The following is a 26,072-nucleotide window of genomic DNA, read 5'->3' on the forward strand; positions in this document are numbered from 1 at the left end:
GAACAGTACATCACATTTCATTTAACATCACCTTTAAACAGTGAAGCATCATCTGCTCTGCCCAAACTGCTCCACTGACCTCAAACTGTTTACGATTCCTGCTTAGTTCTTAATAAGCAACAGCAAATAAAACTGATTTCTGTTAGACTTTTAAAAGATTTGAATGGACAACTTTTTTTCATGAAGCAGAACTGATGTCATGTACTACAACCTGCTGTTTGAGACTCTTCTTTGTTCCTGCCTGCTTTCTAAACACCAGTAATATTCTAAACCAAACTGGAATCAAAATAAACAGGACACAAACAACAATGAAAGCTAGCATTATCCTGCAGATTAAAACACTACCGTCACAAGAAATGGACTGATGCTTCTGTATGGAAATATCTCATTCCACATGCTCTTGTATGAGCAGACACTTGCCTTTCAAATGTGCAAAATGAGTAAGTGCCCAATGGCAACCTTCCCATAATTTGTTCATTTAGCATCAGCACCATTTCTATACAGCCTTGCTTTTTGATAATGTCTGATCTACATCAGAAGTTTGCTTTCATATTTCATCAAAAAAAGAACAGAATAAAAAGGCACAGCATTCCTAGGAGAACTCAAGGCCAGGAGTATACTCGTTTAATGTGATTCTGTGAAAGACTGTGCACTTACAAAACAGCTAAGTTTTTCTATTTTTGTTTTCTCTCCTCTGGTAGCTTGTAGGAGCAATCATTCACTTCAGAACTTTAGTTTTGGTCTGGTCCAAGCAAAGAACTAATTCAGAATTGCAAACTCCTTACAATTCTGAAACATAATGCTAGATTAATCAGGCCAAAGAGGCATCACAGTCTTTCAATCACATGCACACATAGTTCTACTACAGCTTTTTTCTTTTTTTAAACAAGGAAAAGCTTACTTACAGAAAAAGGCCTTACAAAGGAAGGCCTTTGCCTCTTCCTATCTCTTGTCCTGCTAGAGTGCTGCTTTCTTGCTTTCAGAAGATCATCAGAACAGCCTCATGGTAAAGATACTCTTTCAGTACTGAAGCCACTTTACTAACACAGCTTCTGTTGTGCAATTCTTGGGTGTCCCTTCTGTGGTAGCATATGTATGTGGGATAGATGCTGGGATTAAGATTAAGATTAATCTCCTGGGATTAAGAGAATCTCTCTTGATTCAGGTTTTCACAAGACAAAAGTATAGGATCAACCCTGTATGCCTGACTTACCCATCATATGTCTGACCTCCACTTCTGCAGCAGAGCCCTCAATGGACCTCTGATCTCACTTTGAAATCTCTCCCTCCCATATCCACCTCCCTATACTGATCCAAAGACTTCTTCAAATGAAGTGACTACTGAATTTGAGAGATTCACACCGTTTTAGCTGAAGTAGTGATGCCTGTAGACCTGAAACACTGTCAGCATGCATCATTCATCTCCTTCCTGCATAGCTCCTCAAAAAGACATCCATCCAACTTACTAAAGCAACACAGCACAGGATGCCACAGATTGTGCTTTCTGAAGCATTCATTTCCCTGTGTTTATTATAAAGGCTAACTACAGCAACAAGCTCAAATACAGACATTGACATAGTAAAAATTAACTCTTGATAAAAACATGAACTCGGGACATCTACATGGTTAGCTTTCTGTGTACAGACGACACCTATCAGAAAACTGCCCAGTACAGGTTGAAGACGTCCTCAGTCCCAAAGGGACCTACCTCTCAGGTGAGAGACCAGTCCCAGAGAACGTTCTGCCACGTAGGATTTTCACCCCAACGGGCTCCAGTATGCCAGAAAGCACAGCAAGCCGCCACAGCTTTCCCCTCACAGCTTCCTGCAGCTTTTTATGCATGCTGAACCCCAAGCAGCAAGCACCCTGAAGATTAAGGACCAATACCTTAGCTTGCTGTTCCGCAGAAAGTCAACACAGAAAGGAAGATCAGATTCAATTTGTGGCAGCCAGCGCTGCCGAGATGACACATGACAAGACCCTAAACCAGCTGGAGCTTGAGGAACTGCAGGCTTCGTGCCCAGGAGTATCACATTACAATAGTCAGGAGGAAAGTGATGAATAGGTAAGTAATTGAGGTCAGGTCAGCTTCTGACAAGGGAGAGTTTCCCCATCAGCGAGAGGCAAGAGAAAACATTCTTTGTGAACGCTGAGCTCTTGCAGAGCAGATGGGAACACTCCCAGACATCTTGCTTAAGCCACATACCAAGCAGCGGGTATGCACTCTTAACCAACAGCAATTTCATAGGGCTTAACAATTTTCCAGATACCATCAACCATTATCACCTCCATCTTACCCACATTTGGTTTCAGCTTATGCTCCCCCTCTCCCCAAACCCCAGCTTTGATTCTTCTTGGTTGTTGTTTATATCCTTTCATGTATTCGTCATTTGCCTACTGCTAGCATGTGCGCCTATACTCAGCCTACCTACTGGTCTGTGGAGAAAATAATCCTTTGCTAATACCACAAAAAATAGACCTATCAGGGGAGCTGCAGATTTACATCACTATTTCCAAGATGCACCTTTACATAAATGCCAATGGAAGGAATATTAGGAAAATATTTAGGGTCCATTACTCCTGAGGAGACTGCTTTCAAAAAGGAAGCAGAGCCAAAGGGCTCATCCCAAAAAAGGGCTCATAGTGGATGTATGATTTTAAAGAATTTATATTTATTTCAAGAAGTTTAAAGAAAGAAGGCTTGATTAAACCATCTTTTACTGCAGAAGCAGAAAACAAAATGTATGGAGAAACCTCATGATGCGGTGTATTTCCTACCCAACAAACCTAATGCCACTCACAAGCTGAAAACAAATTGACATATACATTTTTATGAAACAGCGTGACAAAGAAATGGTGTTTCATCAGGTTTTTTTGGAGGTGACACTTTCTTGTTTTCTTATCAGACACTGCAAACTGCCGCCCAAATTTCTGTTCCCCTACTTTCCCTGCCTGTTCCAGTGGTAAACCTGCAGATGGCACTAGGGTCTAAGAAATTGCTTTCATATTTTTCTTGTCGGAGGCCTTTTACATTTCATTCATTTCATGTTCACTGACTTGTACTGTAAAACTCATCTTTAAGCAACTTGATTATTTCAAATCTATAAAATTACCCTGTCCTCCTGCTGCATCTTTCAGATCTCTTCAGAAATTTCAGGAAAAAAAAAATCTTTATTCATCAAATATAAGGCATTTGTAATAGCTAATATAAAATAACGGATGTCTAATGCCATTAATTTAAACAAAATGGCACATTTTACAGAGGAAACAAAACCCATTACCTACATACAATGTTGAATAATAAATAAATTCACGTAGCAGACAAAAACATGACTTTAAACTTAGGATGGTATGATCGTGCTCTTTTGGGATACCCAGAAGCTGAATTCATTCAAACTTCATCTTTCACGTCTTTTATGAAGCTATTCCTATAAAATGTAAAATTCACTGTTCCCATAATCATCTGTGACTTGATTATCTCACAGGATGCAGTAGACTTATCTGAATTGGAAAGATGCTCTTCTTGCTCAGTGCACCTTTTTTAGCTAGACAGATGGTACAGCAGTTTCAGAGCAGAGAGTTAAGTATCTGACTAACAGCTGGAAGATTTTAAGCATCCCACTTACCCTGTCTGGGAGGGTAGCCATTCTCATCTCAGCCTGAGATTCTTCAGACAAGGTATTTAAAAAATAGCATTGAAATGCATTTAGTTCCTAAGGCAAATGAAACTTCAGAATACATATAGAGGTGACTGGGCATGACCTTGGCTATCCTTAAGAGGAAAATAGATCTGTAATATTCTCTTTTTATGGCCAAGACAAAACTAGTTGTTAAAATATTCAAGGCATATTTGACACCTGTTCACCTCACAAGGCTAGACAGTCTGTGAAAGACAAACACATCCTTCCCTACACTGAGCGCCGTATTAAGATAAAATGAAATTATCATGAAATAGAGAAGGATCGCTCCTGCCAGACACGTACACAGAATGCCAACCGCTGTGCTCTCCTACTAACTCCATCCTGAAGTGAAGGGGTAAACAGAGAAAATCTAGACATATGCCCAAATTCATGGGTCGATACTACTCTTTGTCGCCTGTTTGTAGAACTGCATTAATAAGTGAGACCAACTTGTAGTAACAGCAACAGCAAAAGAAGGAGAACTACAATATATAAGGCCATTCATCTATATTTTGAAATCAAGGAGAGAAACTGAGAGATGTTAAAGCTTTTTTCATTTCAGCTAAAGGAGAAACTGGAGGAGAACTAGAGGAACCACACAAGGTGCCGCAGACTTTAGAAGCTCAGCTGCTACTTCAGACACCAGGGCAAGAGAGTGTCCTTACAGATTGCTGACACAAAAAGGGACACTAACTTCTTCACTACAAAAAAAGCCTCACTAAAGAACCTAAATATCATGTATTGAAAGCACGTATTAAACCACCTCCATCAGTGAATCAGATCAGCCCAACTGAAAACAAAACCAAAAATGAAGAAAACACTTTTTTTTTTCCCCTCTTTTCCTGGATTAACAAATTACCATAGTTCACAGACAGGCTACACCAACACCATAGCCAACGCACAGGAAGGGTAGACCTGCACAGGCAAGCGCAGGAAGAGAAGAGCATGAGCAGGGAAGAGGGTGATCTCTCCCTTCCAGCAGCAATAGCCATCAGACCAACTCACCTGCTTGTGAAACTACAATCCGAGACCTCTCTGGACAATTCTGCTTCTTCCTCTCAACACAATGAGCCTTAAGTCACTTGTTTAAACTATCCTACTGCATCACTTAACAGCCAACCAAAAAGATTTCTTGCATGTTTTCTGAACTAAACTACGCAATATATCCAGAAAGAAGATTTTCAGTTAACAAAACTGTTTAGCTGCAAGTTTACCCTAAATCATCAAAAACTCAAGTATTTAGAAGCTCACAAAAGTATGTCATCTTCTTGGAGGTGCAAAGATTTTTTTTTTCCTTCCACTTTAAAAAATTTTCTTCCCCAAAAGAGGCAATAACAACTCAAATAACAATAATGTGGCAATAATAAATATATCTTACGTAGTAAACCTATACAGAACAAATATTCTTGATATTAAATTGGGAAAAGAAAAAAAAATATTTGGTCTGATTTATTTCTGAGCTCTGGTGACCATATGGGTTTATAATTTCTGACACAGTAGTCTGATACAAACCTAATTTTCCACAATATCCCTCAATTTCAATACAGCTTTCATTTGTCCTCCAGGAGAAGGCGATTCACATTTCTTATAGATTTTCTTGCTCTCTCCCATTTTGCTGCAGATTTTTTTCCTCCATAGAGCAATTTTGAACCAGAAGATTGAGAAGCAAGAATGCAATGAGTAAGGCAACAGGAGTAAAACTTTTCAGAGCCCACTATGCCTGAGAACTTCCTTTGCCAAAGGAAAAGCTTTGCAGAGTTTTAATACCTCTACTCCAGAGATTCAAACTGCAAGAGTTGTTACAAGAGTCAGTACAAGATTTCAGATGAACTATTAAATCCTTCAGCAAACCATGAAACTAAAATTGAACTTAGTTCCCTTCAAATAACAAAATAGAAAGCTATAACACTAATCATTTTTAAGTCCTAACAGAATAGGAAAGCACTTCCTATTCCTGTGTCCAAATACATTTGCAATAAGCTTGGTCATTTGCACACTCAGACACCACCATCATTTCTGTATTACGTCAAAGTTTTAATTAGTAAAGGTTCTCCTTCCCTCTAGCTCTTCTAGTATATTATTCACATTCCTCTTCAATTAAAAAAAAAAAAAAAAATCACATTGCATTCCTCTATGCATCATATGCTCCTGAAGATCAGTATGAAAAATGCCAAGTATTTCCAATTTTACTTGACAGGTATACATTGCTGCTGAAAAAAGGCTGTCAGACTGTGTATGCACAATACAGACATCCAGTGCAGGACAAATAAAGTTCATGAACTGCTGTCCATAAGGGGAGCTGCTAGTCTGCTGAACTACATCCTTCTGTTTTTTTCAATTTAAAGTGATGAAAACAGCATACACAGGGCTTAGCTTTTAAAAGCACTGCACACCTCTTGAAACCACTGGAACACTCTGGATGCAAACTGGAATCATTTCATACATATCTCTAATAACCTCACCATGATCAGCTTTAGCACGCACACACTCCCCCTGACTCTTTAATCTAACTTCTGTAACGTACTCCTTACTTTCCTTCTTGAAATCCATGGGTTTCTTAGTTTTCTTGACTCCTTCCTCTCTCGTTAGCTGTTTCTCTAATAATTTAGTGGTAACACTCCTATTCCCCACTTGATAGGAAATCTGTCAGGACCCTTTATCCTTTGCTTGCCGCTGGCTTGGCACGCTTCATCCAAACTGCCTGGCATTCCTCTTGCCATTATCAAGCAAATCAACTGAACCTTACCTTTTCCAAAATTGAGCTCCAAACTTCTTTCCCAGAAGCCCTTATGCTTCTTTTTATTCTGTGTCAAATATTTCAGCTGTTAATTGAATGCAGTATAATTAATACCAATTTAAGAGAGATAAATGCCACTTAAAAAAACCCACAACACAACACAAAAAACCAACCACAAAACAAATGAAAGCCAGCTCCTTCTCAACACTTTCATGAGCAAACAGAAGTCTGCATCTCATGCATTCAAACCATTTGCCTCAGGCAAGCAAGACCTCTGCATGGCATGTCATCATTATTTTGCACTTTAAAAATCATCAGTAGAGCACACATCCTTAAAAATAGCACAGAATATTGTTACCTGGAGATTACTTTCTGCCTCAGTCTAAAAATGTTTTAGGACCACTTGTGCATGAAGCAAAAAATAAATTAATCAGGTTGGATTTATCTTTCTTTACATATGAAATAAACAAAGATTTTTTTTTTTTTAGTATCATAAGATGCCAATAAAAAGTTCCCATTTACTTGGCATCATGAATTTCAACATTTTCTGTACATAATTTTTTCCCTATTTGACATCCCAAACTGTTACTGGATTTCAATACTAATAACTTACAGTTATATTGAACTGTAACAACCAAAGCAATCTTATATTATTTATAGTGAAAAAAATTAAGCATTTTCCAAGCTAGCTGCAAGTAGTGTTTGACTGGAGGACTTCACAATAGCTGATGATAAAAAAATTAAAAACAGCAAAACAAAACAAACAAAAACCCCCACCTCACCACAACAAAACTGAAGTATATCAATAGCACAACATCATGGGCGAGTTCCAACCACTTGCTTCCGAGGGTACGCAACTACACAAAAAACCCCAGCCTTCACAAAATGCAATTACACACATTTAATTTTTCATCAACTTTTCAGTTAATATTCCAGCTCTTGCACCCTGATAAGCAGTGGCTCCAGGCTAGGGCACTTTATTTTTTTGCCTCCTCAGGCGGATGTCCGCAGCACAACGGAGTGGGAAGCAGGAGGTACACATGTGTTCTGAGCTCCAGGTATCTAGGGCAGTACGCTCCCGCCGCCGTTCTGAGCCCATATCCCGAAATGGTGCTGCGCACATAAAGTTGCCACAATTTGCCCAGAAAAGAGACTTGCCAACAGTCACACAGGCAGAATGACGAACCCAGTCGGGGTCTCTTACATGAGGGGGTAGCACTCTAGCCATTTGAACACTGGGGGGATGGGGGGGGGGTGTAAAAGACAGAGAGCACACCAAATTCAACAACTGAATTCATCTAACTTAGTATCGTGTCCACAACAGATACCAAACATAAAAATATATGAGAAAATTTTCATTACAGGACAAACACTTTGCTTTCTAACATTGGCTACAAGCACTGAAATACAATATTCTGAAAAATTATTAGGAAACCAAAAATATTAAGATTGAAAAAAGTGGTGGGGGGGTTAAAAGTGACTGTTTTAGTGATGTCTCTCCTATAAGTTACTGTAAGAACGTTCTCACAAAAAACACTGCTTAAGGCAATTTACCCTCCCCTTTGATTCTGCTCCTCAACTAGCCTCCAAGAAAATTCTTTGAAGTAATTAACACAATTAAAGGCACAATGATGAAAGCTAACTTTAAAAAAAAGTTTAATGACTGATCTCTTTACCCTACTTTATTTTATGAATCTATCTTTTATCGTAATTTGAAACACTACAAAATAACTTGCAGCTTGGCTGCAATAGCCACAGAAGGGAAAACAAATTTAGGTTTGTTATTCCCTCTTTTTTATAAATCAGTCTCAGGGTCAGTTTAAACACATGCCAAATATGACCTACATGTATCACATTTCCAACAAGTAATGACATTCAAGAAGAGGAAAACAAGCATTGGTTCAATCCCCACACCCCATAAGCCGCTGATAAGGTTACCTTTTTATAATTGTATATAGTTATATACATGCATGAGAAATAGTTCAAGCAAGAGGAATACCTGCTGAAATCAGGATATGATACTAACCCAAATAAACCTGTCTCCGTAGTTTGCCCATTGCCTACAAAAATTTCATATGCAGTTATCGGTGCTTCAATTAGTTTTGCATTAAATTTCTGCGGTCTTCAGCAACATCACAAAGCAATATATTTCAACAGGTCTCAGTACTTCTCTTCCACAGCTGACAGGAAAATATGTTTTTGGTGATACCTTCTAATTGTCCAAGTCGTTCCCTGTAATGCTGGGCACAGACCAGAAATCAAAAGCAAAATAGCAGTCTTGTTCAACAGAGCAGCACACAACAGCCCATTAGAGAATTATGCAGCAAATACTATCCTTCTCCACTGCTAACATAGTAAAAGCTCCTCAGGGAAGAGCTTAACTCACCTGTAACTTAATTTAAAATTTAAAGATTTAAACCCCCAAGTAATTAATTAAAATATTCTAGATCTCTCATGAAAGAATAATTCACCATTCACAGGGGAGGAAATAATTTAAAATTATTTGCATCAACAAATGATGACATTTTTGAGGTAAGTAAAATTCCATTTTGAAATAAAATTACATCAGGTACGGAAACACAATAGGCTACCCACAGTTATATTTCCTTTCACCATAACCAGCCTGCAGGTTTCTGCCTTTTGTGTCTTAGTAGTAAAAATAAATAACTAGATATTCAATGGTTTGTGAATTCATAAAAATCATAAATAGGGAATTTAGAGCTAAAAAGAGAGCTAGCTCTCTCTTTCTTCCTTTAACTCTCTCTCTAGAGCTAGATCAGCTCTGAAAGGTTTATTTTAGCACTCAAAGAAGGAAAGGATTTCCCATTCTTGATATAGAAGTGTAAAAACATCTCCAAATTATTCATAAGGTGGCAAGGGTTAAGCATATATAAGGTTTGAGTGTCTGCTGTCTTTAACAATACATGTTTGGAGGTAGAAAACAAATAAAACTTGCACATCATCACTTCCTGAAGTGCTTTTTTGGGGGGGGTTGGTTGGGTTTTTTTAAACATGAAGCATACAACTACACTCCCTCGGTAATTCATAAACATATGAAACAGGTTTCATATGTTTGCATTACATTCTATAGCACGGCAACATTCATTCCATGTAGATTTAAAGTATTAATATGTATTCATTCAATGGATTTTCTTGCTTTCCTAATAATTACGTTCATAAGGGCTTTTATTTGTTTTTCTCCCGATTTAACACATGGGGTACAAATCTTTGAAGCATAAAGATACTATTTTATACAAGATCAGAGACTTTTGTTTTCAAATTCCCTTTTAAAACAGATCGAAAAATATTTCATGAGGTCTAGTGACAGTAGCTGGTAAGCATTTAAGTTATCGGTGAGCTTAAACAGATTTTCTTCACATTCTCAAGACAACGCTTCTTCCTCTCAATAACACTCACTATCAGGGCTCCTTGCCTACCACTCCATTTATCATTGCCAGAGAAAATCAGGACAAAGGCTTAAACGGCAGGTTTCCTAAGGCATACCAGTGTGTACATGCTTCCCAAACTGCTCAGTAAATAAGACTTGTTTACACAGAGCTTCACCACATGAGAGCATGAAAACAGCTTTCAATATTTAATACCTACATGCACACTAAGGTAATCTGAAGCAGTGGTACCACCCAGGGACAATATATTAATCCAGACTTGGTATTTCTAGTAAGACACCTAGCAATTACAACAGAAGAGAGAAAGAGAGGGGGACACTTCTAGTTGTGAAGACACCTCAACTTCTGGTTGCAATGCACGTTGAATTCTTAGCAGTTATCTGAAAAAGGTTTTTTTGGATAAATTAACTATTAGGAAGATGGTGTACATGAAAGAACGCTGTGGACTGAGGATGACAGCTGTCAAAATTAGAGATCAAAGCGCTCAAGTGAAAACATATTCAAAGGCACTAACTGCATGTGCTCGTTTTATAAACATCTGTGCAAGTAGAGCAAGATATAACCCACCCCATTCTTGGGTCCACACTTTGAATCTGACACAGAGCTATGCTGCCAACCATTTAGCTTCACACAGTTATTAGAGATACGCTGTGGTCGCAACCTGACTTCTTACAACAGATGTTCATAGTCTCAGTTGCCACTCGGAGAAGAAGGCGTCGAGAGCGAGCCTGCCTCACCACCTTGGTAGCTCCTCCCGGCTCAGAGCCCAGTGCGCAGGCAAGGTAGCGGAGGGATGCGCTACACCCACTGCAAATCTCACCGTTCCTCTGGGAAGTGCCGAAACCTCACACTGCAGGCTCGCATACGCCAATAATACTATGCTTGCATTAATGAAAAAAAACCCAAACAACCTCTTGAACTTCCATTCATAATGTTCTGCTATTGAAACTTAATCGTTGCCTGACAAGCCCTGGTGAAAGACCCAAAAGATTCAAGGGAAATCCTAAAGTCTTAGAAGTAGAAAAGCACATGAGAAAGTGAATATTCAGTTAGTATTTTATTTGAAAATAAATTCAAAACAGGAAAACCTAACTTCAGCTCTTTCAAAGTGTCACAAGAACAGGGATGGCCAAAAAAAAATACAACCCCACATCTCCCCTCGAATGTGCACTATGTGTTAGGACCTACACTCTAGCCCCGCTCCCCCCAAAAATCCACAGGCAGCAATACGATCCCAAGTGATTCACAAACAGACAAACAAGCCTATGTTTCTGTTGCTATAACATAACACATAATAATCTTTTTTCCTCTGATGTCATTTTTATAACATTATTTTGGAATTTGACTATATTAAAACTTGGTTGCTATGACACATAGTCATTACACGGATTCATTTCCTACTTTCCAACTGGCAAGACTTTGTTTCAGTTTTATGAAGTTATATTATGGACACAAGACACATGAAATATACTGTAAATTCTAATAGTAGAAACTCCTTTAATGTCTTCCATTCCTTGAATAAATGTGTACTGGAAGAAGGGCTTTCCCCACAATTACCCTACACGTCTCCATATTTCCTTCCTCGAGTCTTCTGAGCCTTACTTCAGAAAACGGTCTTTTTGCTTTATTACTCATACTGATAGATGACATCTGATTTCTTGCAGAGCCTGTCAATGACTCCCATACTATCCAAACTTACAAATAATCAGAAAGTGGCAAATTCTTCCTATGGACAATAAGACATGGAGTATACAACTTCCCTGGTATTTCTGGCTTTAACAACCAGAGATCAAGAACAGATGATGAATTAATCTCTCGGCCCTTTACAGTTCCACTTCACCTCCACAAAGCAACACAGGTTTGGGGAAGACATGTTTTTCTGGCAGATTAATATTTAATTACTGAAATGTGTCATACCAGACAGATTCACATTCAGAAGTCAACTTCTTAAAGAACGATCCAAATACGAACTTCATAATGCAGCATTAACATCACTGAAATCCTTTTAAAATATCCACACAGTATACCTTTGTCTTCACAAACCACATTAAATGAAAAGCAGTTGGGAATCGAAGACAGAAGGGTTACTGGGATAAAAACTTTCCCCTGTATAACAAACATGGGCACAGGCTGCCCTGATATATCATAGGAACCTTTATTTTCTGATCTATGAAAACGTATGATTTTTCATAATATGAAAACGCGGTGGCTCTGTCATATTCAGTCTCGAAGTTCACCAATTTAACACGAACCCAATGCATCTTTGGGGGGAAAAAAAAAGTCAGTAACAAACATATATGCTAGCACAATCATTTTTCAAACGTGCAAGAGAGATGATTTTCCACTTGTGATCACAAAGCTTTGCCTTGTGTATTTGACCTAACAAGTATTCCATTTAGCTCTTAACAACTTGAACTTTCTGTTAAGTTTGATTAAAAGCAGTCTTACCAAATCAACTAATTATGGTGCTTCTGCTACTGGCTAATCATTCAGATGACAACCAGACACAAAGCATGTTGGCACGGACCATTACCCTCAAATTGCCTTAATCGGGACTATGCATTTGCAGGATGGGTCTAAACAAGCACATCCTGTTACAGACCGAGACCTACTTTGTGACTGAAATACAGATTTTTTTTTTTTTTTCTTTTTTTTTAATGGTGCAATATGTAAACTATTTCAAGGGCCAGTGACAGCATATAGATGTATTAACCCTTTGATTACTATTATTTTGTGGGTGTGCTGAACAGGCAGTGAATGAAAAAGATAGTTGTCATTCCAGCAAGTTTGCACCACGAGTGTGAAGATCTAGAAAAAAAATAATGGAAGTTGTTAGAGGGAATGATTTTTTTTTTTTTTTTTAAGAGTTCAAATTCTATAAAATGAATTAGATTTGAGCATAATTAGTGACAGCTATCAAGCCAATCGATTCATGTTTATATGACTTGTAAGTAATAAATAATCAAAAATAATTTCTACTTGATCTTGAAGAAGGGTCCTTCTAATAGGAGTACTTTTTGAAACAAACTGGGGGTGAAGACTATGGGGTTTGCTTGTTCATGTTTTTTAACTGGAAAAATAAAGTTTAATCAGCAGTTTCTAGGTATGACTTCTTTCCCTAGCTGGGAAGAAGAAAAGGGGAACAAAACAAACTAGATGTTTACTATACACTTTCATTCTATTAAGAAACAGAGGATTACCTGCAGGGCTTTGTTTTTTCCCCCAAATAGAAAAACAGCCATCGAGAAGAACCAACTAGTGCTATTTTGAAGAAAGGAACTGGAGGAACGAGAAAGCAAAATGGGAACAACCACCACTTGTAATTTAAGTGGAAAAGAAATGAGAAAGATAAATGAAAAAGCTGGAGCCCCCGATGCTTCTTTAGGAATAGCTGAGGATTGAAGAAAAGGTGACTGTGGCTCACCTGAAGAACCTCCAGCAGGCTGAACAGATCCTTGAGTTTCTCAGTGAAGGTATTGAGGCAAATTTCTAGGCCCTATGTATCATTATAAGTAAAATCTAGCTAGTTCACAGCATGTGTTTGATAAAAGCTCGTGTATAATGAATCTCACCAGTTTTCCTATATGATCAGTTTTTCTTTCCTTAAATGAATCTTTCACACAGCAAGAGAGAAGGAAAAAAAGAAGGCAAGCTAAAGATTGTCAATGCCAGAGGATTGGCAAGGACAATTCAAGGACAGCAAAGCAGCTGCTACAGATTTTAAACTTAATTTTTGTAATAGATCCGCTTTTTAAATTCATGGTATTCCTTTACAGTCCGTCACCTTTGTCTCTAGCAGTAGTTCCTTTAGGGCAAGCACTGCAGACGGTCTGCCTACCCTGAGGGAAGCTAAAACACTCAGATGTGGGGTAAAGGAAAGATATTTGCATTGCATTTGCAATGGTCTGCCACCCCTAGGAGAAAGCAATAGTGTAAGCAGGGAAACATCTAACTCCCAAGCTTAGGTTTATCCTTTGTGAACTTTCTATCTTGCTGAATAGATTTACAATGTGCTGTAGAGGATACAGTGCTGCCCATGGTTTTGGGGAAGTTCTGAAAATGCTCCGGGTGACTTGTTAATGGGGTCTCCTGCCACTGCCAGGGCCTCCAAAACAAGAAGAGAAGTCCGCTGGGAGGCAGCATCCATAAAAAAAGCAGTAGAGAGGGGAAGTATCTGGAGTAGGGGAGGACACTTTTTGCAAGCTACAAAATACAGACCTCAGAAAGAGTAAAAGCCCTAGGAAAAGTACTTTTTCCCTTATTCTTGTAAGGCAAGGAAGTTAACTTATAGCCGAATAGAAGATTCACCAAGTGAAAACCATTTCCAGCAACCCAAATATGAATTCTGATTACTCTATGACATCGGTTCTCATTTGTGCTTTATATAAAGGCATATTTGGTAACCCTCTTCTGGGTTACAGAAATAATTATTTTGAAACTATTTCCACTTATTCAGTATTCTCTTCCTGTGTAGAGCAAACATTGACATAGCAGTCTTTCACTGGTACATTAAACTTGGTATTCAATATTCACAAGCCTTATGAATCAATTGTATTTGAAAGCAGAAAAGAACAGATGTGACCTTTGAAAATTACCTTTATTTTAAAAAGATGCTTAGGCTACCGTATGCCTAAAGGAAAACCAAGTTTGCTCTAGGTGTGGTATAGTATGTCCTTTCAAGACTGACTGGCACTTGGATCTGTTCATTATACATTCAGTTTCTTCAGACTCATATTCCAAATAAAGCATACTAGAAATTATCAATATCAGGACAGCATATTAGTTTTCATTATAAATAATTCTATCAGAAAGTCCCAAACAGCATCATCAGCTATTGAACACACTTCATTTACTAAGACCACCCTACATGCTGAAATAACACATTCCTCATAAGCACAGAAGCCTGGATTGAACACAGATATTTAAATGTGAATCATTGCAAAAAAACCCAATTATTCAAATACAAGAGAATTTAATTTGCAGCCTAGCTTTTGCACATCCATACTGCTACTTAATCCTACTTCCTTATGGTGGCAAAATATTCAGCAAAACTGGTATTGTACTGTACAATTAAACATCCTCTGCATAAATTCTTCCAAACAAGTATTATCAGTGAATGACAAGACAAGAACTCAGCACCACTACAGCTAAACACTAGCCTCTCCCGATATTTGTAGAAAACCCACGATCATGACGATGGCTGCCTTTACTTCTTCAGCTAGGGATTACTAATATAGTTTAAGAAAAAAAAAGTAATGAATTTTGGGATGTCTTCATCGCCCTACTACAGTTTGCCCACTACAGAGGTGGCAAACACGAAGGCCACTACAACTTAAGACTGTCAACTTATCTCACTCAGAATACTATTTATATACGTTTGATTTTTTTTTAGCTTAATGTTCTCTTTTTAATATATGCACACACACACACAACTGGCTAATATGCTTTACCTACAAGAATGAGATTCTCACTGCCAAACCTAACAAAAATGTAATGTTTAAAAAAAAAAAAAAAAAAAGAAAGTTAAGGCCCCTTAAACATGAACTGTGAACCTCAAGCCCAAGTGTACAAATTCTGATGCAACCCATCTTCCGGAGTCTACTGACAGCTCTTCAAAAGAGCAGTAATAACTGACGGATATGAGCAGTTAAGCATATGAATGTAATGTTGCTGGTGGAGAAAACTAATAAAAAACATACACTGGTGAAACTTATGCAGGAAGAGAAACAAAAAACAAAATCTGGGAGAAAGAACAAACAACACATATCTATTCATCCCATTCCACCTTACTACAGCATAAAGGATGTATGTGACCTAGAGAAATGGATTCTCTCTTCCCCTTAATTGTACAAGACAATATTAAGTGGTGGCTAACTGAAAACCACAGTGAAGGGCATCGGTACAAGAAAGAACATGGAAGGAATCAGATCTAGATGGAAGTTTCAGTCCATATATGAACCTACAACAGTTTAATTTCCTCCATGTCTTTTTACCTGCCAAAGTTAACTTTTCCACTCTTTGTGAGTTCATTCAGCCAAAATACACAAGAAACCGATTTTTGGCATCTAAGAATGGTTTACTTGAAGGTGAGTATGGCAACAGAAACCCCTAGGGAGTACCAACACATATAAGACACATAACATGATGAAAGTTTTTGAAGCTACTACTCAAGTCTATCAAAACAGACTGAAAGATCTTCACAAAACTGAATTTAGCTAAGAGACGCCAGACTTTCTTGAAAGAGAGAAGTTTCTTGATGGGGTGAGTCAAAGCAAGAATTTAACTCCAGTGCTTCAACTGGAGCTCTCCAGAGAGCACCTCTGTTTCCATCAGCTATACAGAACGCTTTGGGAAATTATCTTCCCGGACAAAGGCAAACTTGCTATAACCTCCAGTATTTCAGTAATTTTGCAAATAGTATCAAACATATCAAGCAGGAAAAATATTTCTGCATTCCTGACATCAATACTAAGACTTTCTGCAGAGGTGCCCTGCATGCTAGCTTTGGTGGCCTGTGCTTCCTGGAAGTCCAACAGATCTCTGCAGTAAACATAGGAAATGACACAACTGCTTCCTCAATGCTAACCTCACAGGCATTCTGACTGTGATTATAAGATCACATCTCTCTATCACAAAAATATTTTTTAGAAAGTGTTACAGCAGGCTGAAAAAATAATAAAATTTAGTGAATGCAAATGTGGTTTAACTTCTAATCCAGCAACAGCAGGAGAGGGACTTTATGCCCCCTAGGTCCATTACAGATTGAGCAATTCAGTAAATCTTAAAAAGACCATAGTAACTTTTAGTTTTAGAAGCTGTAAACTGGCCAGACCCTCTGCTTGTCACTTTGAGTATCCAGTTGCTGGCTGTTTTCAGAGAAAGTTACCTCATTAGCCACTGCCAAGTAAATAGACACTTTCGTTTTTCTAGCCCCCCCTTCCCCTTAACATTTGAAACAAGTTGTTAAAAAGCTACTGGTAGTCAATCACAGCACCTACAACTATTAAAAAAGGATAGTTTAAGGTCACTATTCTGTTAAGACAAAATATAAATTGGCCATAACAATTCCATCAACACAAATCCCTATGTCTACGCTGAAATCAGTCACCCACATAGGAGAGCGAACGCATGCCACATCTGAAGCCACAAGATATGTGTTACTGAACTAAGCCATTTCAAGCTGACAGAGAAACAGAACTATCAGAAAATGAATGTTACCGGGACATTTTAACCAAAAAGCATGTAATCTAGAAGCTACTCTGGATTGCGTTTTATGTTCGGTGCTTAAAATGGCTAGAGATCTACACGGAGTAGTCTGCAACAGAACAAATCCTGGTCTTTTCAAGGCTTTTTATTTCTGTAATAATCCAGGAAAACTGTAACTAAGTCTACTTAAGCATTTATCACCAACAAACAATTCTGACAGAACTAAAATATAACCATTCCTCCCACACACTAATGACAGAACGGCTAGACCTAAATGGTATCCCATAATAACTTTACGTGTATGAAGTGTTCCATTTCATTTAGTGATATTATAAAAGTGATGCATTGGCCATAACATTTACTGTTTACAATCTGCAGCAAGCTATACCCTTCTCAAGGGAGATTAAATAACCAAGAAAATGTTATTCACACTATGTATTTGAGAAAAGTAGATCACTCTGCCAATTACAGATTCTTTCCTATATTAAGAAGGATGTATGCTAGCCTAGAAAGGAAGGGGAAAGAGAAGATTGGAGATTTGTTTGCTTCCCAACTGAAAAGGAGGTCACATGTTCATGTGTTGAAAAAATTTTCCTTTAGTCCAACAAAGCCTGAAGAGCAAAAAAATTTAAGTATTAGTTTTGAGTAGCTGCTGAAAACACTTCATTATAGGGAAAGAAAACCGAAAGCTTTGAAGAACTATACAGTGACTCACAGGACTACAAACAGAAAGATCCAGAAGTAGTCAGATTTCCAGAGTACCCTTTAGAGGATAAATATTAGAGGTAAATATTTTAATGATAGCATTTGTTTAAAGTATTCTTTATTAATATTGCTTATGCACCATTTTCCACTCAAAGATCACAGTGATCAATATAGGCTGTAATGAATGAAGTGTAACACTTCCAGAAAACAGATGCTGTATTATTCACCTTACAGATTAAGTAAATGCAAGTATGAGAAATTAAGTGACTTGCTGTAGTCAGAGAGCCAAAAGCACAGATGTGAATATAATCCAGATACCCCAACTTCCAACGATCTGTTAACCACTAAACATTAGCCTTTCTCAAGTGAAATGTAACCTTTCCCTCACATTTCACCCTCTTTCTAACAAGTCTGGCACAGCTAGTACTGAGGATGTTCACTTGATGTGGCTGACTTTTAAGAAAGCAAGAACTTTAAAAAAAAAAGGAAAAAAGATAAACTCAACTTTACCACACAGATACAGAACTCCCTCACTGTAGGGCTCAGTTACCCATCTCGGCTCTCCCAAGAGCAGAGTCAGCAATAGCTCACAGATTTAAAGCCGCTGGCCAGGCACAAGCTTGGTAGGAGGTATCAGGGTCGCACATTATCCCAGAAGAACACCTGCTGCAGTCCTGATTCATGGGAGGCATTTACACCCAGGAGCTGCCACTGCCGCATTCAAATGAGAAGAAGAAATGGATGGGACCATCAGACCAATGTATGCTGCCCCAACAGCTGTTCCTCCACATGTCCTGTCTCACGTGGACAGTTATCTTTAAGCTGCCTTCTTTAAGACTCCCAGCACAGGCTATGTGTTGCAACAGTCTAGTGACCCAAAGCTTGGCAAAAGGTTAAAAATGCTCCTGTTACCCTAAAGATTTTCAGTGTGGTGGCAATTACGTTTCACGCTGTCTCAGCTCAGAACCTATTCTGTGCAGATAAAGCAGATGGTTTCCTACCAATGCTTAAGAAGCCTGTAATGGTCGAAGGAAGACTTCAAAGGCCAGCAAAGACAGGAAGGGAGGATAGACACAAAAAGACTGATGACAAAATGCCACCAGTCAAAGAAGGTTAAAGAAAATTAATATTGCTTAGAGATGACAGCAAGCAACCATAATTTGATTGTCACCACTTCTAATCTCAAAAATAAATTAGTAGAAACTTGAGAAACAGCACATGCAATTAATCAATTTTACTGCACAGATTTTTCAGATGTTCCCACAAATAGAAAAATCTCTTTGAGTGTTGAAGGACTTAATAGATGTATACAGTATTTGTACACTCACAGTCTGAACGACTGGAGTTCCAGAACATATCAATCATCTAAGTTTTTCAAGATATCACCAAAGAACATATTTTAGATACCCATGCTTTAAAACATGTGCCTGAACACACTACAGGAAACTTCTGTTACTTTATAAGCATGGGTAATGAGCCAGAAATTTAAAACATGTATCTAGTATCGAAAAATCAAGACCTGTATCATAAACAGCTATGGTAAGTCAGAGCATAGATATTGGATCCATAACTAAAATAAATCACATTAACAGTCAAACATACAACAGTCAAATTTCACAAACAGATTATCATGATTACTAAGAAAGAACAAGGTAAAAATTCACCTTATTGCAAAATCATACCATAAAACAAGGTAAGGTACAATGTGTGCAATAGATGTACTAAGACCTGTCAGCAGGAAATGAACTCTTTTTATAATACAAACGTCAAGGCCACTGGAAATGCACCTGCAACAAAGCCTTTGGAAATACCAGTGAAGTCAAATAAGAATATCCCAAATAAGGGCACACAGTTTCAGTTTTATATGAGTAAATACTGACTTGTGTTTCCAGCACGCCACATCAGGTTAGTAGTGTACCCTGAAACACATGTGAATTTAAAAAACAAATAGATTCAAGCCTACTGTCCCTGTGCATGATTATATTCCTGTTGGTGTTCCACAAGCCACAGGCTTACAGAATTAAGCCCGAAGCAGCCCACTTAAAACAACAACAACAAAAAAACCCCACATCACAGCTCCACCACAAAACCTCCAACCACGCCTCAAAATACTGTATTTAAACTTAATTCACAAATAAACAAGCAACTACTACACATTGAACAGACCCTAAGCTAACACTGGAGTCCCGCTTTAGCACTGCGGGTCTCTATGATACTTCTGCAACCACTGTGGAAGCTTAAGAGCCCAAACACATTGCACTTACGTCTTCCTATTCTCTGTGTTCCATCAACCAACCTTGAAGTTGGATCCAAAGGCAGAAAAACATTTTCCTTCTTGTCCACTCTCTTAAAACACAAAAATCTTTGCTAAGATTATCATGATATCATAACCTGCATTTATAAACAATTCAACAAAATCCTCTCCACCAGTCTTTTCTGAAGTCAGGTATTTTCCATTTTTATTAACAAGTTAATTTGTCTCTTCCAGAAAAGTCTATTTAAAGCCAATATCTAAATCCCTCTTCCCCACAAATAATATTTCTTCAAAAAGTTATGTTTGTCCCCTGTACACCTTTTCTTCACTCAGAACAACCAGATTTAAAGACAGAGAGCTTGAAAAACAAATCTTGTTTTTATATCATTACACCATAATTGTAGAGTTGCCAAGGACGACTACACAGCTACAGATTTTCTTCTTTAAAAGAATAGCAGAACAGTTGTTTTGAACAAATGCTAATTTTTGCTTTACACCTGTTCAAAAATACTGTGCATGTTAAACTTGGGTTCTATTAATATCACTACATTTGCAGTTATAGCAGACACAGCTCCATCAAACAAAAAACACCCCCAAAAAAAGAAAACCAACCAAAACTACCCAAACCCACAACCCCCAGAAAATGACACCTTTTTTTTTTTAATTTTGTGAAGCCTCTGGCATTTTGTTGTTTAAAAAAAAACACTTCCAATCAGTTGTTGTTTTACAGTCAAAGAAAACACTGCCAGACAATCCCAACTTAGCTGATTAGCAGGAATGCAAGTCTGCCATCAGTGCGCCTTAAAAAATAAAGGATGGATAATCAGCTTAGTAACCCTAAAAATCTCAACAATATACAAAAACTCACAGCTCCCAGGAAGACATTCCAAAACAGACAACGTTTTCTAAAGCTCTTAGTAACAAAATACACAGTTCAGAGCAGTGCCATTTTGAGCTTTTAAGCTGATTAGTTCCTGCATTTTTTCCACCGGTTTCCTCACAATATATGTAACTGTTAGCGAGCCGTACTTCTTCCACTGTCGAGGGGTTTTTCTGCACATCGCATGGGGAAACTCGTTTATTCCACACGGCTTTACCACCAAGCAACTTCCGAACGACAGAGGATAACCGAAGGGAAAACCTGTTGCGGCAAGGAAATTAAGATCCTGGAGCGGAGAGCAAAACGCCCACGCAAAACGGCTGAAGGCAGAGTGTCTCCAGGGACACACCGATTACGGTGCTTCCACGGCCGCTCTCGGGCACCGGCCATGGCGCCCACCCGCCCGAGGGCACGTGAGGCGATGCTGACCACCGCACCCACCCGAGCCTCAACTCTTGACAACTAACGAAGCCCAAAACTTCCCACAAGTTTCGACAAGCCTCCTGAGGGCCGCCGGCGGCTTCCACCGCGGAGGCCGGGGCCGAGGCCCCAGCACCCCCTGGCCCCCCAGCCGGCGGGGCGGGGGGCAGCTTCTCCCCCGCGGCGGGCCGGGCGCTTACCGGGCGGTGTCGAGCAGCGGGTGCTTGGTGCCCACCAGCTTGCGGACCTGCATGGCGATGTTGCTGAGCTCGTCGCTCAGCAGGCACCGCAGGCTCATGAAGGACGTCGGGTACCCCACGATCTTCTCGGCCTCCGACACCACCTGGCTCCAGGGTGGGCCGCCCGATGCCAGACCCCGGAGGCCGCCGGCGCCGCGGCCCCCGCGCCGCAGCAAGGCGCCCCACATCCCCAACCGCCCACGGGGAGGCCCCCGGCGCCGGCTCCTCTCTCCCGTTACTCGCCCCGGCACGGCCCCACAGACCAAACGGCCGCGGACAAGTCTCCCTTCTCGCTCGCTGCAGCCGGACGCTCTCCCCGCACCCCGGCTCAGCCCCGGGCAGCGGGACCCCGCGGCGGCCGCACTGCCTGCCCGCGTACCACCCGGCAGCGCGGTGGCGGCCGGAGCGGCCTCATTGTGCCCTGGGGGCAGCCATCTTGGGCGTCGCAAAACACGCCGAACCGTAAAGCGAGGGCGGCAAGGCTCTCTCTTCCCCCTCCCACCCGGCTTCCTCGCCTGACGGTTGTGGCGGTTAAGCTGGAAGTAGCAGTGGTTTTGGATGAAGGTGGTGGGCTCCTGGTGAAGGGGCTCGAATGGCTGCAGGGTATCTCTCCCCTTTTTCTTCACCCTTAGCCCTTGCACTGGGTAAAGGGCTGCCGCCTCTCTTCCCCACTCTGTGCTTGTCGCTTCCCAGCGCGGCGCGTGTGGGCCGGCCTCGCCGGCAGGTGAGGACAAGAAGGCCCAGCTGGCGGAGGAGCGCTGCCCGCGCCGGGCCAGGGCTCTTGGCTGGCCGGCCCCACAGAAAGGGATGTGCACTGCACACTCTCAGTGTTGCATTCAGAGTCCACCAGGGAAAAGAGTTCAAGTTCCCACATGAAGTGTTCAATGTGTAGCCTTGAGCTACACAGTCATGTTTTCTATTTTAATAATTGCAGTGTATGGGCATTCTTTTTTTTCCCCATAGTCGTTTGGGATGTGGCACCAGCAGGCCTTATTTACTGCATGCACTGCTTTTCCTTGTAGGTTTGTCCTATGGTGTTCCGCTGTGACACAACTGAGGGGTTTATCAACAGCCTCCTTGTGAGCTGAAGAGGTACTTTCAACCAAGCAGTTAACATCAAAAGTGACAACTGATTTTGAGTACCCGGCTGGAGACTTCTGAGTCCTGTAATTCTACAGTGTGGTGTACTGTATATCATGTAGTCTTCCACTTGTTCTGAGCACAGCTATCACTGATGCCTCTTTGCAGCTCCATGCACCCAAAACTTGTGTGAATTCAGAGAATGATTTTTCTGTACCCCAGAGGAGGAAAATTCACTGGCCGTCTTCAGAAATTGGATTTAAGCAACTTCCTCAATTCCACAAATACTTCAGCGAGAATATGATCTATTCTGTCTTTACAATCACTTACATCCATTCCTCCTATAACTTCCAAGCTTTAATCAGGCAGAGTTCTGATGAGAAAACAATCCATTGACTACATTCCTGTGAAAAATGAGGGTGTTAGATTTCTCACCTTTACAAAGACAAGATACAGGTCACTTTATTTTGTTGACATTATTCCACATGATTAAAAGGAGTTATGTTGAAGAATACTGTAAAAGAAGGTGCAAATAGAAAACAGCTCCATCACAAAGAAAGATGAAGTTCAGTCCAGGAAAGCACAAATACCTCTTGAGGTTACAAAGGGAAAGCTGCTAAAAAGGAACGCCTTTACTGTTCCCAGTGACAATGACAAGGTGTTTATTGTTCTTATGCCTGAAATGACTCAAAATGGGCACCAAAACTGTAAAAGTTACTGGCCTAAGGAGCGGGGCTTGACTGTGAAGTCAACAACAGCTGGATATGCTTGTGGCATCTTCTAAGCAGCCTCTCCCAAACTGGAGAGGGGAAAAACTAGAATGGAGAGAACCTGCAAAAACTGGAAAGATGACAGGAGCATCAAGGTTCTGGTGTCAAATCTTTGCTTTTTGTGCTGCCTATCTCTGAGAGAATAAAGTTTGCTTTGAAGGAGCTGCCATTGAATCAGTTTAGTTAGCTAGTGTCACAGAAAAACTGTTGCTAAACGGGGAGTTTTAGCTCATAAACACAGCCTAAAAATGACAGAATGCAATGGCATGTTTCTGTGCAGAAAGACTAAGTTAATGAAAATTGCCAGAGGGATGCACTGAAGGGGAGCTACCAAGGCACCGCATCTTGTAATGGTGACAAGCTCCTTGATTCATTCCCTGAGCCATATCCATTCTTGCACTTAATGTGGTCAGTGTTCTGTGAAAAACTAACATGATTATGCAATTACAGACTGCTGAAAATAATACATGTAAACTGAGGAGAATTAGGGTTCTACATGCAGTAAACCTACCATTTCCTAATGTGTTAGACTTTAACTTTCAAAAATCACTGTTCTTTGTGTTAGTCTAAGAAACTGAACGCTTCTGCCCCCTTATGTAGAATTCTCCTAAATCCAAATGGTTTAGAACTAGGGCAAGACCCTTGATATCTACAGCGCCACACACTGCCACTAGAGCTTCCTAAGGATTCACCAGCAGTAGGCTGGTGTCCTTTAAACGCAGCAGTTGCTAGAGAAATAAAACATATATTTTGTCAGTGAGTTTCACATCTTTTTTTTGACCACAGAGACTCTTTGAACAGATTATACTATAATAATATATAATAATAATAATTATAATATATAATAATAATACTACAGAGAGGACTCTCTGTCTCTCACTCCCATCCCCATGCCTTCTTAACAACATAAGAGTCTTACTTCAGTAGTCCATTTTTGACTCCTGGTCCAAGTGCTTGGTTTCGTTCTCCCAACCTCCTCACTTCTTCACTTCAGTCCCACACACCATCCCTAACAGCTACTGTTCTTTCTTTCTTGTCACAGCCTCTCATCCTTTTCTCATTAAGTTCCAATCATCCTCTTGTCTGCACAGCCTGCATCCTAATAATGGACTCCTTTTCGTAGATGTTTATGGGTGGGAGTGTGGGGAGCAATAGCAGAACCCTCTTCCAGTTCTTGGACTCAGCTCCACAAAGGTCTCTGCTGCTAGGAAAAGCCACTGCTGTAAAGTCTTGCCCATCCCCAGGAAACCTACAGCAGAAGTCCATTACTGTTGGACTTTTCAGACAGTAGAATGTAGAAAGGTCATTCTGACCAGAAGTCTGTGTTTACATTTTTTAATGGAAACAGTCTGAGGCATTCCCCACCCACCAAATACTTGCCAAATCCTTTGCCAAATTTCAGTTTTAGAACATGGAGATAGGAAAGTTTCTCAGTCATGCAGTCCAACAATATCTTTTAACACAAGCAAAATGTATTTTTTGCAAACCTGATTTTGCAAACTGACTGAACTATTTTAAAAATCAGCTTCAGGCTGACACACCAATCGTAGAAAAAAATCATTACAATTTAGTTAATATTTGACAGTTACAGGCATCAAAAGCCAGGGTCTTATAATGGGGAATGATGGACCAACTTACCATAGGCATTGCTGCTTGTGCTGCCAGTAATTTAGAGTTTCTCAGTTTGTCTCTCAAAAAAAACATCAAAAGCAAAAGTATGATGTACTTACCATATTTTAAGTTGTGGACAAAACCACATGTTCTCCCCACCACCCCCCACCACCTCCTCCTTGGCTCATTTCCCCTCAGGATTCGGAAGAAAAACCCACATTATTTCAAGAGCTTCAGTGACTGTACAATAGATGTGTCTATTTCTTTAGAGTTTTAAGTAGAGAAGAAAAATGAAGCTCTTTTTTTCTCTATCAATTGACTTAGTTAAGCCTCCCCAGGAGGAGAAAGAAGCCACTGCAGGGGGCCAGTATCAAAGTTGAAGAACAAAGATGAAAGGTGAAGAGACACTTCTGCTTACAGCAGCATGCTCTGGACTAATGTACCAGCAAATACATCAAAGCCGCCACTAATGCCAGCTCTAGATATCTTTTCTAACAAATGAAATGTGGAAATATTTTCCTGACTACCATCTAAAGTAAAATTGCAAAGCAGTCTCATTTGATTGGGAACATTTGACCTTTCAGTCTGTCACAGTTTCTCTGGTCTTATCCAAATTAAATGATGTCCATAGGACAATGAGAAGACTAGCGATGTTAATATATTATACTATATATAGTTATATATAACTATACCCTGCCTATATAACCTAATCTTCTTCTAGATGTTACTTAATTTTGTGGTATGTTAAAGCTTAGGTGCACTCTAAAGCTGTTTACAAAAATGAAAGCTAACAGAAATACGTCTGTTCCTTCCAAAGCATCCAGGTAGTTGTTCCCCCCCAGTCCCATACATACAGAGAATTTATTTACTCCATGACATCCCAGGGAAGTAGACAGTCATGATCATTTCCATTTTGGAAGTCACGAGGTTTAACAGAGAGGTTGTGTGATTTGTCCAAGGCTTTGCAAAACCCCTAAAGCAAACTGAGAAAAGGATCTGCTTCTCTTGACCTCATTGTCTGTGTCTTGTCTACAAGGCTGCCTGTCTTCCTACTAGCTGACAGACTACCAAGAAGGATGAAGA

The 26,072-nt window shown here is 39.8% G+C and overlaps 1 protein-coding gene across 1 annotated transcript in view; it reads right to left on the minus strand.

Annotated features, from left to right (window-relative positions):
• The window catches only part of PDSS2 (decaprenyl diphosphate synthase subunit 2), a 121,154-nt gene extending 99,345 nt beyond the window's left edge, over positions 1 to 21,809 (minus strand). The window contains exon 1 of the mRNA XM_081997113.1: positions 21,490 to 21,809. Coding sequence (XP_081853239.1) covers positions 21,490 to 21,716 — 227 coding nt within the window. The 5' untranslated portion in view covers positions 21,717 to 21,809. The remainder of the gene's footprint in view (positions 1 to 21,489) is intronic.
• Between the last annotated feature and the right edge of the window lie 4,263 nt (positions 21,810 to 26,072).

Source organism: Phaethon aethereus, assembly GCF_964289735.1.
Source record: "Phaethon aethereus genome assembly, chromosome: 3".
Taxonomy (NCBI): Eukaryota; Metazoa; Chordata; class Aves; order Phaethontiformes; family Phaethontidae; genus Phaethon; species Phaethon aethereus.